Below are 16,189 nucleotides of genomic sequence, written 5' to 3'. Positions count from 1 at the left end.
ACACTGCTAATGAACTGTAAAAACTATTTAAAAAACTACTGAAACAATATGTACAAACTGTAACTGACGCCATGGATGAAATTCAGTAAATCACTGAACCAACTGTGCTTGAGTTGGCTGCACTCAAGCACACAGAGGTAAGCGCTGATGGCAGCAGGCTAGTCTAGTGCAGTGGCTCAATCCCAGGGACAGTGAGGCTGCAGTGCTGCAGGGTGCCATGCTTGGGTCACAGAATTGCACAGAAACACAGGAGATTGTAGAGACAGGAACTTTATTCAAACACTTCAAACAAACATGTCTCTTTCAAAAGTGAAACGAGCTCAGTATGCAGTTAGTTCTCGATTAAGAATAGACAAACATCATAGGGGAGCACTACGGGGGCGGGACCCCCAACAGGAGCAGAGGATGTCTGGGGGAGGAGAGAGAAACAAAGCAATCAGCCAAAAAGGACAGGAGTTGTTCATGCTTTTAAGTATGCTTAGTGTTGCACGAGAAGCATATCACGCGACAGAGCAGCAGCAAGTAAGCCCAGCAAGTAAGGGAGCAATGTGAAGGTAGTCTATCAGTGTTTTTTAAGAGGGTTTTTTTGAGGAGCGTCCATGTCTTCTAGGGGTGCGTTCAGCCCCCCTGCTCACAAGGGGCTGGCACTGGACATGAGCTGGCTGCTCAATGAATGTACGGCACTGACTGATCAGTTCCTGCGTGATCGCAAATGGCACTGAGAAACGACTATAGCCGGTTGTGGCGGTTTAAGGGTTAAGAGGAAAAAAAAAAACCGGAAAACACAAGAACACTCAGCTGGAGATGCATCACAGTCAATCAGCAGCAAGGAGAAATGAATAACACTATAGTGGTCCGGCGCCACTAAGATTCACACCGTTGACAAGACGGCGATTTATTTATTTTTCTGGTGGAGATTCCAGGGACGCACTCAGCCTGGACCTGACCCGCACACACACACAAACAGAGACAAAAACAAAGCAAGCCGGTAATCAAACAGTGTTGTGATGTAAGATTTTGCATGTAACATGATAAATGTTTTGTATGTCTTTATTTGTAATTTAGGCGAAGCAATGTAATTTAGTGTTACTTTGGTGAGAGACATTCGTGTTTGCCCCCTCCCCCCCGTTTACGACTTTTCTTTGTAATTTTACAACAGGATTTGGAGGATGTGTCTTAAACCAGTTTGATGAGTATTTCTTTGCTAAAGTCTTTCTCTCATCCCCCACATAAAGCCAGGTTAGCTTAACATATGGTCTTGGGGGGTTGCAGGTGTTAAGATGTACTATTTCACCCATTGGTCTGAGGTATGGCTGTTTGGAATTGGCTTGTCTTAGAGGCCTTCAAGTACCATGATATCCTATTGGCTGTAGGGGGTTGGACAGAAAACCTATAAATTTGCTTGCTCAACCACATTCTCTCTCTCCAACCAACATATGATGAAGAAGCATCTCTCTTGCTAACCTGTGATGATGCAGAAGTATCTTTCTCTTGCTAACAACTGAAGAAGACCATCACACCATGAACTGAAGACAACACAATGAAGAGCACAGCTTCAGCCATTTTGAACAGACATGTGGCTAAAAGCTGAGCACTAATGATGCCTTAACTAGAGACATTAAGTAACTACAAGTCTGTGTGTCACCTGAATTACACATCACCATTTAATCAGGTTGTATGGCTGCCAATATTCAAATGTACTTTGCATTTTGTTATTATTTATGAATATTATCAGTAATACATTATTTTATGTGTAACTTAACTCCTGCTTGTCTTTTTACTACATCTAATTGCCTGAGGTTATAGATATAGAAGGGAAGTTGGGGATAAGCCATATACAATAATACCTTATAAACAGTGGTAAGTCTGTAAGATTAGGCATTCTAAGGCTACATATTAATAATACAATAGAGGAAAGTAGAGCAATATATATATTACTCTACCAAGATAAAACAAACAGCAAATAAAGAATGTAATGAAAACAAATGAAATAAATAAAGACAACAATACCACCCCGTTCCCCATAAGGCGATTACACATTAAATACAACAAAGCACAAACAAAACACATGTAGTAAATCATGAAAAACAGCAACGGGTGAAATGTAATGATGAAAATAGATAGTCCAGAGATCCGCACGTTAAATGGATATGTAAAGATAGTCCTACCGCTAGTTCCTGAAATGGTGAAGACGGGTGGACGGGTTCAGGAGCGCTCCTTTCCTTGTAAGATGGCCATGAATCCACTTACAGACCTCATGTACACAGGCAGATGGCAGACAATCCAGACGCCAACCATGAAATGATCCAGGACAAAACGAATAAGTACAGGTAACCCAACAGAAGGCAGATAGACAGGAACTTGAAACACAAATTACAAAAACTTTTTTTTTTGCTCTTGGTCACTGGCCCCCTTTCTAAAAGCCACGCTGACACCCTTTGACCCCAACAGCCCCAGCACCCTCAGCAGAAGACCAATCAGATCCACTGCAGGAACTGCTGGGAGTTGCAGTTTCAAATTCTATTGGCTACTTTCATCATCCCAAGCTGTGTTTTCCTCTACAGTTGCTTCCTGTTCTCTCTACAGTATAGTATTGTCATGAAAAAAGCCATAAAAATTGCGGAGAATATTTGCGGTTTCCACTAACAATTATTAGATAGGTTCTAAGGAAAAATCCACGAATGATTGAGGCCGCAAACTCTGAACCACGACTTCGTGGGGGTCTACTGTATTTCAGAATAAAAACAGCACACAACACAGGGGGACTTTGTATACTACTACTCTGTATACTACTATTTCTATAATTTGGGACTACTGTATACATAACCAATAGCAAAAAGTAGCTATGCAAATACAATGCAATACAATACAATTTATTTTTGTATAGCCCAAAATCACACAAGAAGTGCCGCAGTGGGCTTTAACAGGCCCTGCCTCTTGACAGCCCCCAGCCTTGACTCTCTAAGAAGGCAAGGAAAAACTCCCAAAAAAACCCAGTAAGGAAAAAATGGAAGAAACCTTGGGAAAGGCAGTTCAAAGAGAGACCCATTTCCAGGTACGTTGGGCGTGCAGTGGGTATCAAAAAGAAGGGGGTCAATACAATACAATACACAGACCAGAACAAATCCTCAATACAATATAAAAATAAAAACTTTACAAGTACGGAGCAGAATTTAACAGTAGATATCACATAAGATGATTTGGATTTGTTTAGAGTCCTGGGGCCTCATGTATAAACGGTGCGTACGCACAGAAATGTTACGTAAGAACTTTTCCACATTCAAATCGCGATGTATAAAACTTATACTTGGCGTAAAGCCACGAACTTTTCCAGCACGGTACCTCATATTTGTTGTACGCAAGTTCTCCGCTCGGTTTTGCAGACTGGCGGCACCCAGCGTCAAAGCAGTGCTACTGTTCCTGTGTGGTTACACCTTATTTTCCTGACGTGGCTTTATAAATACACTGAAACTAATCGCATATTGTTTATTAGTGTAACGCGTCTGATTGTAATTAGCTTGTAACAATATAATGGTCCAAGGAACAGCCACAGTATTCCAAATACCACTGCTTTAGCGTTGTTACTCAAACTGCACCTTCTTCTTCTTCTTTCAGCTGCTCCCAGTTTCATCCCAAGAACTTTAAATGCACTTAATCAAGTGCTCCTTGTAGAACTGTTTGTACTTATAAGTACAATCACCAGTCAATGTACAGGTAGGTGGTATAACCTGCTTAGCATTGCTGCCTGTCGCACCTCCTCCAATGCCCATGGATCAGCTGCAGGGTCTTCAGCTAGGAACCACCATTCACCAACGTTTCGCTCCTTTAATCGCTAGAACGTCTCCTGGTGGCGGAGCAGTGACAGGGAAGTTTCCCTGTCATCCCCTGCAGCTGTTATTGGGGTTATTTGTTCTTTCCCCAGCTCCTGTCCTTTTTCTGCCTCTTCTGCCAGATCTTTAATGGCCTTTCTTCGATTCCTTCCAGTCACCCCTGTGTCCCTCAGGATGCGTGTGGTTGACAGCCCCACATACCCTCGGCATCCCACCTCCACTGGGTAGATGGAGGTCTTCCAGCCGGCCTCCCTGCACTCCTCAGCCAGCTCGGAGTAATTGGCCTTCTTGTGCTCGAAGGCGGCCTCTATCTCCCCTTCAGATGGAACGGTCAGCTCAATGAGGTGCACCGATCTTACTTTGGTGGACCACACCACAATGTCAGGGTGGAGAGATGTAGTTGTTATCTCCGTGGGGAACCTCAGCTGTTTGTTGAGGTCAACCCTCATGTTCCACTCTTGGTCGGGGGAAAAAGGCCTCGACATCTCTCTTGGCCTGGTGTAACTCACCCCCTTCCGTGATAAAGCTGGTACAGTCCTCTGATAGTGGTGGTCCTGTGCTGCCCTGTCGACGCCCCTCCAACACCTCAGCCAATTTCCTCAGGACCTGGTCGTGGCGCCATCTGTAGCGCCCCTGGGAAAGTGCGATCTTGCAGCCTGACAAGATATGTTGGAGACTTGCGTTTGGCGCGTTGCAGAGTGCGCAACTTTCCTCATTCCCAAACCACTGGTTGAGGTTGCGAGGACAGGGAAGCGTGTCGTAAGTTGCACGAATCAGGAAACTGACCCTTGCCTGTGGGATCCTCCACAGATCCGACCAGCTGATGTTCCGACTGACGACTCCCTCCCAGGTCGTCCAGCCTCCTTGTCGGCCCTGCGACACGGCCTTGATCTTGTAGCGCTCTTCCTCTGTCCTTGACACCTCTGCCACCACCATCTCCTTCCTCTCCTTGCAGTTAGCCTTAGACCAGAACCGTGGCGCTTCTCCCCATCCTAGCCTTGCTCTTCCGACCTGGACTCTGCCCATGATCTCCCGGTGTTGCAGCCTGCTGACGGCTTGGTCAACCTCCACTTGGGCATTCCACTTCCGGCCAGTGGAAACCGTGGCGTTGGCATTCCTCACTGACTGGTCGGTGGGTTCCCTTAGCTCGAGCACCAGCCTGGACTTTTCTTGCTTGTAACCCAGACTGATGGACTGCAGTGGGAGCTGTAGTATGTTCTTTCCAAAGAGGCCCGTTTCGGAAAGGCACCGTGGCAATCCCATCCATTTTCGGATGAACGAGTTGGCTTTTGCGTCCATCTTACTCACGGCGGATGAGGGGATCTCGCTCGCTGTTTCATGACGGACCTCCCCATGTGCTTGTCTGACAGATCTACGGTATACTGCCTTCCCAGGCTTCTGATGGGTTGTTCAGCCAGAAGGGGGATTTTCTCTCCCCCGACAGTGAAGATGGTGTTGTCATTTCTGATTCCCCTTCTGAGTGGCAGGCTACGAGATTTGGTAGGTTTTATCTTCATTCTGACCCATGACATCAACTCGTCCACCCTTCCCAGCAGCCGGGATGTACATGCTGCTGTCTGAAGGAGGTTGGTTACATTATCCATATAACTCCTCACTGGGGGTAACCTCTGACCAGATGGTAACTTGATTCCTCCAACCACTTGTAAACTTGCACTACAGTTACAATATTACACAACCTGAGCCACTTTATAAAGCGCGTATTTACATATGATGACGATATCATTTTTAAGATGAAATGCAGCAAAATATGTTTATTATATTATACAGGTAAAACTTTAACTTCATTTAAATAATCTATATTCTTCACTGGGAGTGTCGTGAGGGACAGAATAATTAAACATGTACTATGAAGATATTTCAATGTTCCTTAAACGTTTTGAAGAATCGGCGCTAAGCTTACAGATGGCTTAACTTCTATTACAGAGCTGATTGTGTGATGATTGGGTATTTGGGGAAAGAAAAGCAAGGACTGCAGTGGCGGCTACGCCAATATATATTGAATATAAAACAGAAAGAGAAAATAACAACACAGCTAAAAACGCAGCGACAAATTTCGGCAAAAGTTAAATGCTTGTGTCATGAGCACGAGGCAGCTATGCTGTGTCTGCAATGGACGTGGCCATCCACCGTGCATAAGCTACCTTACTGACATTGGCGGCGAAAGAGCCACTGATTCTTCCTCTGCCCAGTGCCACCACAAGCCTAGAGCCGCCCCTGAGTACTGCTGCAATAAATTATTTCATCGAAGGTCGCACACAATCACTGCACTATCATGAAACCCATGTTTAATAACGTGCTTTAACTTCTATCATCATGAAAATGATATCACGTATACGTCTCAGTATTTTACTTATTCAGAGAGCTGTAATATCACGAATGTAATGGATTCTGTGTCCAGTCGGATGAAGAGAGCCGGTTTAAGAAGCAAGTAGTGATTCACACACATAGAGCACATAGAAGATCAAATACAAAACAAAGCATTTAACGTGCTACTTTAATTACGATGTGATTTGAGAAACTGGTTAAATAAACAATTTTAAGATGAAGTGTATGATGTTCTACTTTAATAACAAAATAAACTACGTGATTAAAGTGGAAATGTCGAGATTGAAGTTGACATTTCGTGCTTTTTCCCCACCGTGTGCCTTTTTTCTCTGTACCCTAATAAGCTTTCATATGACACTCAGACAGTGGGCTACAACTCGCCTTTTCACGGCGACTTTGATATGTGACTTCTTTTTTATTTCCGGCACTGTGCAATTTTGTGAACATGAGCTTTCAAGTTTCTCCAGCACGCTATGTCACTCGATCAACTTCCTTTTGTTGATTATACCACGGTTTATTTGAACAAATAGTATGTTTTTCCTTTGCCTCCACTTGGTATTCGCTGAAATTCTTATATTTTCCCCCGTGCTTTTCACAGAAGGCTGACCTTAAGGGCAATTTATATTCATTTGCATTTTCAAAGAGGTGTAATTCTGGGAGGAGTTGGGGCGTTACATAAAGCGCGTGCACGAGCGTTACTTTTCATGCTGATCGGGATTTATGTAGCAGAAGAACGTGGAAGTTGGAGTACGCACAGATTCCTGCTTCTGGATTTTTATGTGCGTTAGCACATTTCGGCTTTTGTGCTTACGCCATGTTATAGTGCGAGTTCTACGCATGGCGTTATACATGAGGCCCCTGGAGACCTCATCCATCAAGCTGCCATCCCCATTTGGCCATTCCACAGCTGAAACAGTGCTGTGCCAGCCAATCCGATGAAAGGACCCCTCTTCCCCACAATTCCTGCGATCCTCCATCAGTGATGACTTTACCTTAGGCAGGCAAAACAACAGATCCAGGAGAGCTATGGTACAAATTTAAAACAGGGAATGTTAAATAATGAGAAACAAGGTGACATAAAAAAGAGATATAGATATCAGTCCTGGCAACAGAACAAAATTACAGAAAGATGGTACAAAATAATATAATTTCATTATTCATTCTGTGTTAAGTATAGCTGTATGGTGCTAGCCCAATTTATTACCATTCAGAACACTTGGTGATATGCAATGCACAGGCTGTGTCCACATTTATGGATACTGTACAAAAAATGTTCTGTGTGTTAACGGTGAATCATTTCGGGGAAACAGATCTCTGCTCTCTCTCTGATTATTGGTCTGGATAGCATCTTGGAATTTGTTATTTTGGTTTAAAATTGATCTTTTTTGCTTCAGACTCTTCTTAGTTTCTAGAATATGCTTCTCTCTCTCATCTTCTGGTCCAAGTGTTGATCTTTCTATCTCCCATTTCTCTGTGGCAGAACACTAGCAAGCTAAGCATCTTCAAAAACTGGGAACTGCAGGAGAAACGCTTAAGTTACGTGAACATCGATTTGTTTGTGTTAAGGAGAAATCATGATTTCCAATTGCTGACAGTTATTGCCAAGAAGGAAAATAAGAAGATCAAAAAATACAAACAGTGGTAACAATAACATACAAGTATAATTAAAAAAATCACATCCTTTAATTTACATATGAAAATTAAAGCAGTACAAACATATAGCTCTCAAACAGACATTTGGACATGAACCTAGTATATGCTGGCTTAAAAGGAAGGACACCTAAATGATAAGAGACTTTATGACCAACACCCTCCGAACCCAACCTTATTGACCCCCAACCCCTCATTTGCTATATAGTGCTTTTCCTGTGTGTCTAATTATTTTCCTTTGATGATAACACCTTGTTGAAAGCTTAGGAATAAAAACTATTTTAAGATACATGATTTATTTTCTCTACCTTACTAGATTTAGTTTTTAGTCGACTAGATTACTGTAACACACTCCTCTCAGAACGACACAAAAAAGACATTAATCGATTGCAACTAGTGGAGAATACAGCTGTTAGAGTATTAACTAGGCAAAAAAATCCAAACATATCTATCCAGTTTTGATGTCACTACACTGGTTACCTGTGTCATTTAGAATTGACTTTAAAATACTGCTTATGGTTTACAAAGCCTTAAATAATCTCGCTCCATCCTATATTTTGGAATGCCTGTCACCTTACACTCCAAATTCCAAGAGCTAAACTTAAAAGAAGTAGTGAGGCAGCCTTCTGCTGTTATGCACCTAAAATCTGAAATAGCTTACCAACAGAAATTTGCCAGGCTAATACAGTGGAGAACTTTAAAAAAAACTGCTCTCTGTTGGGTCTGGTACCTTCTTCTCTCTTGGCCAGGATGCTTGTATACCCTCTCAGAGCCTCCCATCCAGATAAGGAACCATTCCCTCTGATGTATGCCACCTACAATAAATAAATATATATGGCACTCCACACAAAACACTGGTAAAACAGGTTACTTGACATTTTTTAATGAAACTTAACATCATCTTAGGCTCCATCCAATAAATTCTGATTGGTAGAAACATTATAGGAGGTGACCAACCCGCACCTTTGCAGACTGCGCAAGAAGCTTTACTGGGGGGATCATCAATATGCTCTCCACCAGTAAATCACAAGGAATAAGACAACAGTCACAATTTTAAAGTCTCACCAAGAGGAATTGATTGAAAGCACATATTAAGCCCTCAATACCAAAAAAAGATGCTATTTGAATGCACTGAGCTCACATATGCTAAAATTAGTTTTAGAGAGAAATGTTTTGGGGTCTTGGTACTGGAAGAGGTATTGAAATGGTTGGCTCTGCGAGTTGAAGCACAGTGGCTAACACGTGAACATAATACGCAGTATTTGTTATTATAATTTTTTGTGGCGATCAAGCCAACAGGTATGTCCACCCTGCATTGCATGATTGCAACAATGTATTCCAGTATACGCTGTGCTACTTTAATGTCCTTTATGTGGTTGTACACAGATCCACAATACAAACACTCGGCTTTGCGTTAAACATTAACTCTTGCTTGGAGCTGTGCGCTGCCGCGCTTCTCCGCTCGTCAGGAGCCGCTGGTACCTGCCTGTTCTGATTTGCATAATATATTTGGTTCACGGCGTCCACAACCAGGAAGCTACTGTGAATGACGTGCATAAAGGGGTTTTTCTATTGCTGTTTATACAGAAACCGGAAAGTTATTGTTAGAATTTCAGGTCGGACGTGAAGAAGTGAGCCGTTGTGCTTTTCTTTGGGTGCTAGAAATCGGAACCGGCGAGCGACACTATTGTTCAACAATTTTACTGTATTTTTATTTACTCAACGGAACAAGGAGTGATTCAGTTTCAATGTCAACTTTCCCTTTTGTATAAATTAAGCTACTACGCAAAAGCCTTTTTACGAGGGATCATCAAAATGGATCACCATTTCCACATTATTTTGGGCCTGATTTTCTGTCTCGGGTTATTGGTTTTAACGTCGAGCTTGTTAGTGGAAAGTCCTCCGATAACCTGCAATCAGACGGTAAGTTTGTTTCTTGCTTGTTATGCAGGCCATTTACTGATAAGGTGAATACGTCTTTTCAAAGGCATTATTTCTAAAACTTTAGCTCGTTAATAGATCTGACCAATTAGATATGATTTAAGAAATTACCGGAATACCTGCACGTCTCCCGACAAGCGTTTAGCCAAATAATGCAAACTATATACGTTTTTTTTAATTTTCTCAAAACTGCAGCCAGACCAAAGAGCAGCCTCAATCTCGGAGTATACGCGTGCTCTAAATCCTCAATCAGGACCAATCGGTAGCTCGCGGGCGGGTGAGATTAGCGGCCGGCTGACCTTGTAGACAGCTTGTAAACCAATGAGGAGAAGGCCGTTCGGACTCAGTACACGGAACATGCTATTTTAATTTTAGCCACCAGTTTAGGAGGGTGGCGACTCACCCAGGTATTTCTTTTTCTGCTAACAGGTGAACAGCAGTTCCAAGTGAAATTGTCCTGCCTCAAGTTATGTCCTTTAGTTTATAGTTTTATGTTTTTTCACATTTATCAAATATACAATACAGTACTTATCTTAGTTTCATAAACACATTTGCAGTCGTTCTCACGAAGGCTTTCATTCCGACATTGGAAATTATACGACATTTATAAAGGACGGAGCTGCCGTCCCAGTTTGACTATTTTCGCTTCCACTTTGATGGACACGTATTTATCAGACTATTTGTACGGCCGTTCAGTGTGGGGTTGCTTCTAATTATAGAGATAGGCTAAACCCGCCGAGACCCCGACTGTACACAGTATACATATTCTTTACGTGTCATTGTGATTTTGTTCTGGAACATATGGGTTGCTTAGCACGGTTAAGGTGTTTGCTAAGTTTACCGTTGATTCAGAATTGCCCCCGATTTGTGAATATACATGCAAATGACCTCCGTCCAGGATCTGTTTCTCCTTTGTGCCGGATGCTGTTTTGACAGATGATCGGCACCTAGAATCGGGATATGTGAATGTATAATGATTACTCTTCTCGGAAGACAGACACGGAGCGCCCTCACAGATTTAAAACCGTGAATGTGGATAAATGTGAAAAATGAAGGCAATCTAAATGCTTTCTTATTTGCATTTATCCTTTTAGCAAGCAAGAACGGTAATGTTAAATGTGACAAATGAAGCGGGAGCAATGTTGAGGCAGTTTAGGGAAGGTTGATCACGGCAGTTAATAGAAATAAATACATCATTTGGTAAATATATTTCGCTAATGCTTTATATTATTCGACCATTAGTATCGCGCGTGATTCTCCTCGCTCAAGAGTTTTAGCACGCGTTATAAAATGAGAAGGTTAACAAAATGGACGGATTAGTTAGTTTACAACTTGCAAATTAACATGTCAGATTGGCTCCTGCCCTCGCGGTCCTAGAGATAATGGATGGATTGTTTCTTACAGTTTGTTATTTTAATGTCACAGATGTGAACCGCAGTGCTTTGTTTGTTATAAAGGCATCAAATTGACGGTTTACACGAATTCGTGGCGATATACAGTACAGAAATGTACATATATGACTAAAACCAGTGACTCGTACTGTTCTGATTTACATATCGAATTTGTTTGGCAACATCTAAAAGGCAGGAAGGAAATGCGAACGATTGCTAAAGGGGTTTCTTTCATACCTACTTCCCAGTGGAAGAGTGGGTAGCAATTATGAAAATTTCGGCGAGAAAGGTCAAGCTGCAGCTTGCAACACATATGCCATAGGTCAGGTAATACCCACAACGTCAGTCACAAAACGCCTTTTGACTCAGATAACCCTCCTACAACCCTAATCATAACCGGGCCCTAATATTAACCATAGCCTAATGCGATGGGTTTTTCGTGATGCTGGGGTATTACATGACCGACCTCATAGGTACTGCGGTTCTGCAATTACACTCTGTTGATTGCGGCTGGGACATGAGGTAGCAAACGTTTGTAATGTGCTAACTTTCCCCAATACTATGCATCAAATCAGTTATTGTGTATTTACTTTGTGAAACAAAGAGCATGTTAGGGTTTCTGTTTAATGTTCATGTGAGAGCCTTTTTATGACCACTTGTCCAAATAAATAGCCATTTCTGCTTCAACTTAAGACTGATTTTATGTTAGGTTAGCAAAAAACTTTGCGGATGTGAACCTAGTTTTTTCTTGTAATTAGTTACATTGAATTTTATTTGCAGAGGCAATTTTACAGACTCATTAGAATACACTTTTTACGCCCATGTCTTAACAGTCAGACAATAATGTGGTTAAAGTATTTACAAGTACACATGTTGACACAACATTCAGTTTTAGAAATTTGGTGGGAGACTATCCTCATCTAGTAAGTCTCCCAAAACCAAGCTTGCAGGTGGACCACTCATTTATGGCATGATATTCATCCTGAATGTATTGGGTGATTGAAAAATAGCCATCTTTGTGTAACATTCTGTTGTAGCTTTAATTATATCATCCAAAAAACAATCTGGAATTTGAATGTTTTTTTCAAGTTTTGCTTGACTGGAATAATACCATTGTGTTGGCATTGTGGTGGGTAAGTGGACATTTTGGTTCTTGCCTTGTTCCCCTGTGCTGCTAACAGACGCTATTCATATTTTCCAAACTGCTTTGAGAGCAGATGTTACAGCTGATTTATACTTCTGTGTTGAGAATATGCTGCAGTACAAAGAAATGTGACTACACTTTGAGTAAATGCAAAACCTACACAGATCCCAGCAACCCTGATTGGCCAGTTTATTAACTATGTACAGTGGTGTACTGGTGTGCAGAATTTGCAATTTTTGTTATCTATATTTTCATTATAGTTTGCCTAAGCAAATAAGATGAATATGATACAGGACACTTGTATGGGTTTAAACATCAAAGCATCCTGTTTTCCTGAATTTTACAAATATCAATCACAGTAGCATCTGTTTAAATGAAGCAGAAATCCAGGAGATGGTTCAAAATATATACGATTACTTTACAACCAGCGAACAGAAGGAAATGCTGTGGGACTAGAAATTGCCAAACCAGTTTACAGCTTGCGACAGGAAAATTCTTGAAACATCAAAAACTTTACTGTTTGGGACATGGTCATACTCAAACCGATTAAAGAGTTTGAGCAAATTCATCCATCATATTGACAGCCAGCCTATCAGGTGTATGCAACAATCATGTGTTGTGAAACTCACACGGATTTTTAAAATAAATATGACTGAATAAACAACAATATGACAAAGCAGCAACATCAAGAGGAGAAGACAGAACAACATCAGGTGAGGGCACCAGTAACGTGTGGCCATTTTCATCTGATCGTCAACTAAAGCACCTCATGAACAACTTTGATTGCTAGATCAATGCCGCCCTGGGTCATTCATCTTTGACATCTTTAACTTTTCGTAAAACCTTTTTCTAAAGACTATGTATGTCCAGACTTTGCTTTTCTCTACTGGTATTATTGATCTTTAATAAATATCACATTCCTTTTACTTTCTATAATTGGTCTTCATATCTACAGTGATTGATGTAATAATGTAAATATTTTGAGCACATGGAGCAGTGAAGAAGTGCCATATGATCCAGACTGTAAGGTTTGTCAGCTGAGGATGTAGAGCTCTGTCCAATGATGAACAGTGCGTTAAAATAATAATAATGCATTTTATTTAATAGGCGCCTTTCTTAGCACTCAAGGTCACCTTACAATAAAATTAAACAACATTAGTAAAATTAAAAATAGAATGATAAATCAAAAAGCAATAATTAGCAAACAAACAAAAATAACAGGCAGTAACAGTGCAAAATTCACAATTGGTATGCAAGTTTGAAAAAATACGTTTTGAGGGCAGTTTTAAAATGTGTTATATAATTGAGCTGACGTATATGAGAGGGAAGAGAATTCCAGAGTTGAGGAGCACTATGAGAGACACTCGAGCTCCCGTAGAACAGAGTTTGATGTGTGTTACAGAAAGTAGAGCTGCAGATGAGGATCTAAGCGAGCGAGAGGAGTGTCTGTAGGAGATCAGTGAGGTAGGGGGGAATGTTAAATGTTAAGAGCAGTATTTTGTATTGTATTCGGTAGTTAACAGGGAGACAGTGAGGCTGAGAGAGAAAAGGTGTAATAGGTTCAGTGGATTTCGAACAGGTTATTACCCTGACAGCAGAATTTTGAATAAGTTGTAAGGGATGGATACGTTTTCGTGGGATTCCAGATAGAATAGCATTACAGTAATCTACAGTATACGTGAGGTGACTAGGGCATTAACCAATACTTCAGTACTGTGTTGCGTACGAACAGGACGAAGTCTAGAAATGTTTCGAAGATGGAAGAAGGCAGTCCGAGAAATCTTACTATTATGGGAAGAAAAAGAGAGAGTACTGTCTAGAATGATGTCCAGGCTCTTAACTTGGGAAGAGATGTTTGTGTTAATATTGTTAATTAAAATAGAAGAATGATTAACCTTAGCAAGTGTAGATTTAGAACCAATGAGAGCACTTCAGTTTTATTGCTGTTTAGTTGGAGAAAATTGTGAGTCATCCATGTCTTTATGTCTTGGAAGCATGCCATAAGAGCATCTGGAGGGAAAACAGAAGTGGATTTAGTGGATAGATATAGCTGTGTGTCATCAGTGTAACAATAAAATTTCATGCCATGGTGCCGGAAGATATAAATGAGAAAAAGAAGTGGCTCCAAAAAAGAACCCTGCGGAACTCCCAGAGTAACGACTACATTCTCAGATTTAAAGCCCTTTATTTAAACAAATTGCTTCCTATCAGTGAGGTAGGAAGAAAACCACTTTAGGACAAGGCCACAGACTCCAAAACTAGCTAGTCATTTCAAAGGTATCTGATGAGATATGGTGTTAAATGTGGAGCTGAGTTCAAGAAGCACAAGAATTGATTAAAGTCCCATGTCAGCTGCCCAGAGAAGATCATTTGTGATTTTGACCCGGCAGTTTCTGTGCTGTCTTTAGGATGAAACCCAGATTAAAACTGTTCAAAAAGGTTATTTTTTGAAAGATGGGACTGGAGTTGGGAGGCAACTATCTTTCTGAGAACTTTAGATATGAAAGGAACATTTGAGATAGGCCAATAATTGTTAAGGATATTTGGGTCCGAACCAAGTTTTTTCAGAATTGGAGTAATTGAGGCTGTTTTTAGTGAGAGGGGGACCGTGCCTGTAGTAAGGGAAGAGTTAACTATAGCAGTTATCATGGGGGAAATATGTGACAGACAGGACTTAACAAAGCTTGTAGGTATTGGATCTAATTGGCATGTGGAAGAATTAGATTTTGTAATAAGCTTGAGATATTTTCAGCTGGTAAACTGAAATGTGAGAATAAGGCGACTTGTAAAGGAATGGCAGACAGAAACTCCATCGTTCACTTCCGGTTCCCGGACATTCATTGGTTGGATAGTAAGACATTCATTGGTTGATAAATGGCCTATAGCCAAGGGTGTTGAGCCTTTGTTTGCTCGAATGTATTCTTGGAGATCAAAAGTAATATTTAGGTCTGAGATATATCTAAAACATCGTACGTTGTTCATGCCTATGTGTGTGTTAATCTTAAGCTGCGACAGTAGACCAACCAGGTAGCAAACCTGATGAGTATACTTATCCCTGAAGAAAATAGGTAAAGGGTAAGTAATGGGAAATATCACGATAACACAAGTGGGTACAGAAACAAATTACCCTTTAAAATATTCCCATTGTATTGCTTTACAGCCTGAAATGAAGATAAACAGGTAAAAATATTGTTCCAGATGTATTTACTCAATGCAACTTATAACAGCCAAGTGAAAGATATAATAGCAAACAGTTCAGAAAAAAACAATCACTGAGAAGGTTGAAGGACCACCCCTCTCATAAAAATACTTGTAAACTGAAACTGGTGTAACTAATCACCTTCTCCATTGCACCCCAACCTAACTGGCATCCACCTGTGATCAACTGCAATCATTGTGATTAGTTCAGCATAAAAATAGCTATTCCTAGAACATTCCAGTGCTTGAAAGTGCAAATGAAAGCAATCAGTCAACTATGGGTGGCAAGGTACTGTCAAAAGATCTCCGGGATAAAGTTGTGTACAGGCACAAGTCAACAGATGGATACAAAGAAAAATCTCAAAGACTTTATCAATCCGTAGGATTACAGTAATGTCCATAATGAAGAAATGGAAAGAGTTTGGTACTAATAGGACCCTTCCCTTTTAGGGCCATCCCTCCAAACTGGAAACAGATCAGAGAGGCTACCAAAAGGCCTATGGCATCTTTGAAGCAGTTACAGGAAGTTTTGGTAAAGAGTGCTGTGCGTTGTGTGCATGTGACAACAATATCTCAAATGTGGCTTATATAGGAGGGTTGCAAGAAAAATGCCACTCCTCAAGAAAGGTTACATTAAGTCTTGATTGAGCTTTGCCAAAATGCATCTTGAAGATTCTGAGGCCAAATAG

The 16,189-nt window shown here is 41.0% G+C and overlaps 1 protein-coding gene across 1 annotated transcript in view; it reads left to right on the top strand.

The window, feature by feature from the left end:
- Nucleotides 1–9,339: 9,339 nt before the first annotated feature.
- The window catches only part of LOC120539694 (interleukin-17 receptor A-like), a 76,083-nt gene continuing 69,233 nt past the window's right edge, over nt 9,340–16,189 (top strand). Inside the window, exon 1 of the mRNA XM_039770063.1 lies at nt 9,340–9,749. Coding sequence (XP_039625997.1) covers nt 9,642–9,749 — 108 coding nt within the window. The 5' untranslated portion in view covers nt 9,340–9,641. The remainder of the gene's footprint in view (nt 9,750–16,189) is intronic.

This window comes from Polypterus senegalus, chromosome 11 (genome assembly GCF_016835505.1).
Source record: "Polypterus senegalus isolate Bchr_013 chromosome 11, ASM1683550v1, whole genome shotgun sequence".
In the NCBI taxonomy this organism is placed as follows: Eukaryota; Metazoa; Chordata; class Cladistia; order Polypteriformes; family Polypteridae; genus Polypterus; species Polypterus senegalus.
This window is presented reverse-complemented; position numbering and strand designations above follow the sequence as displayed.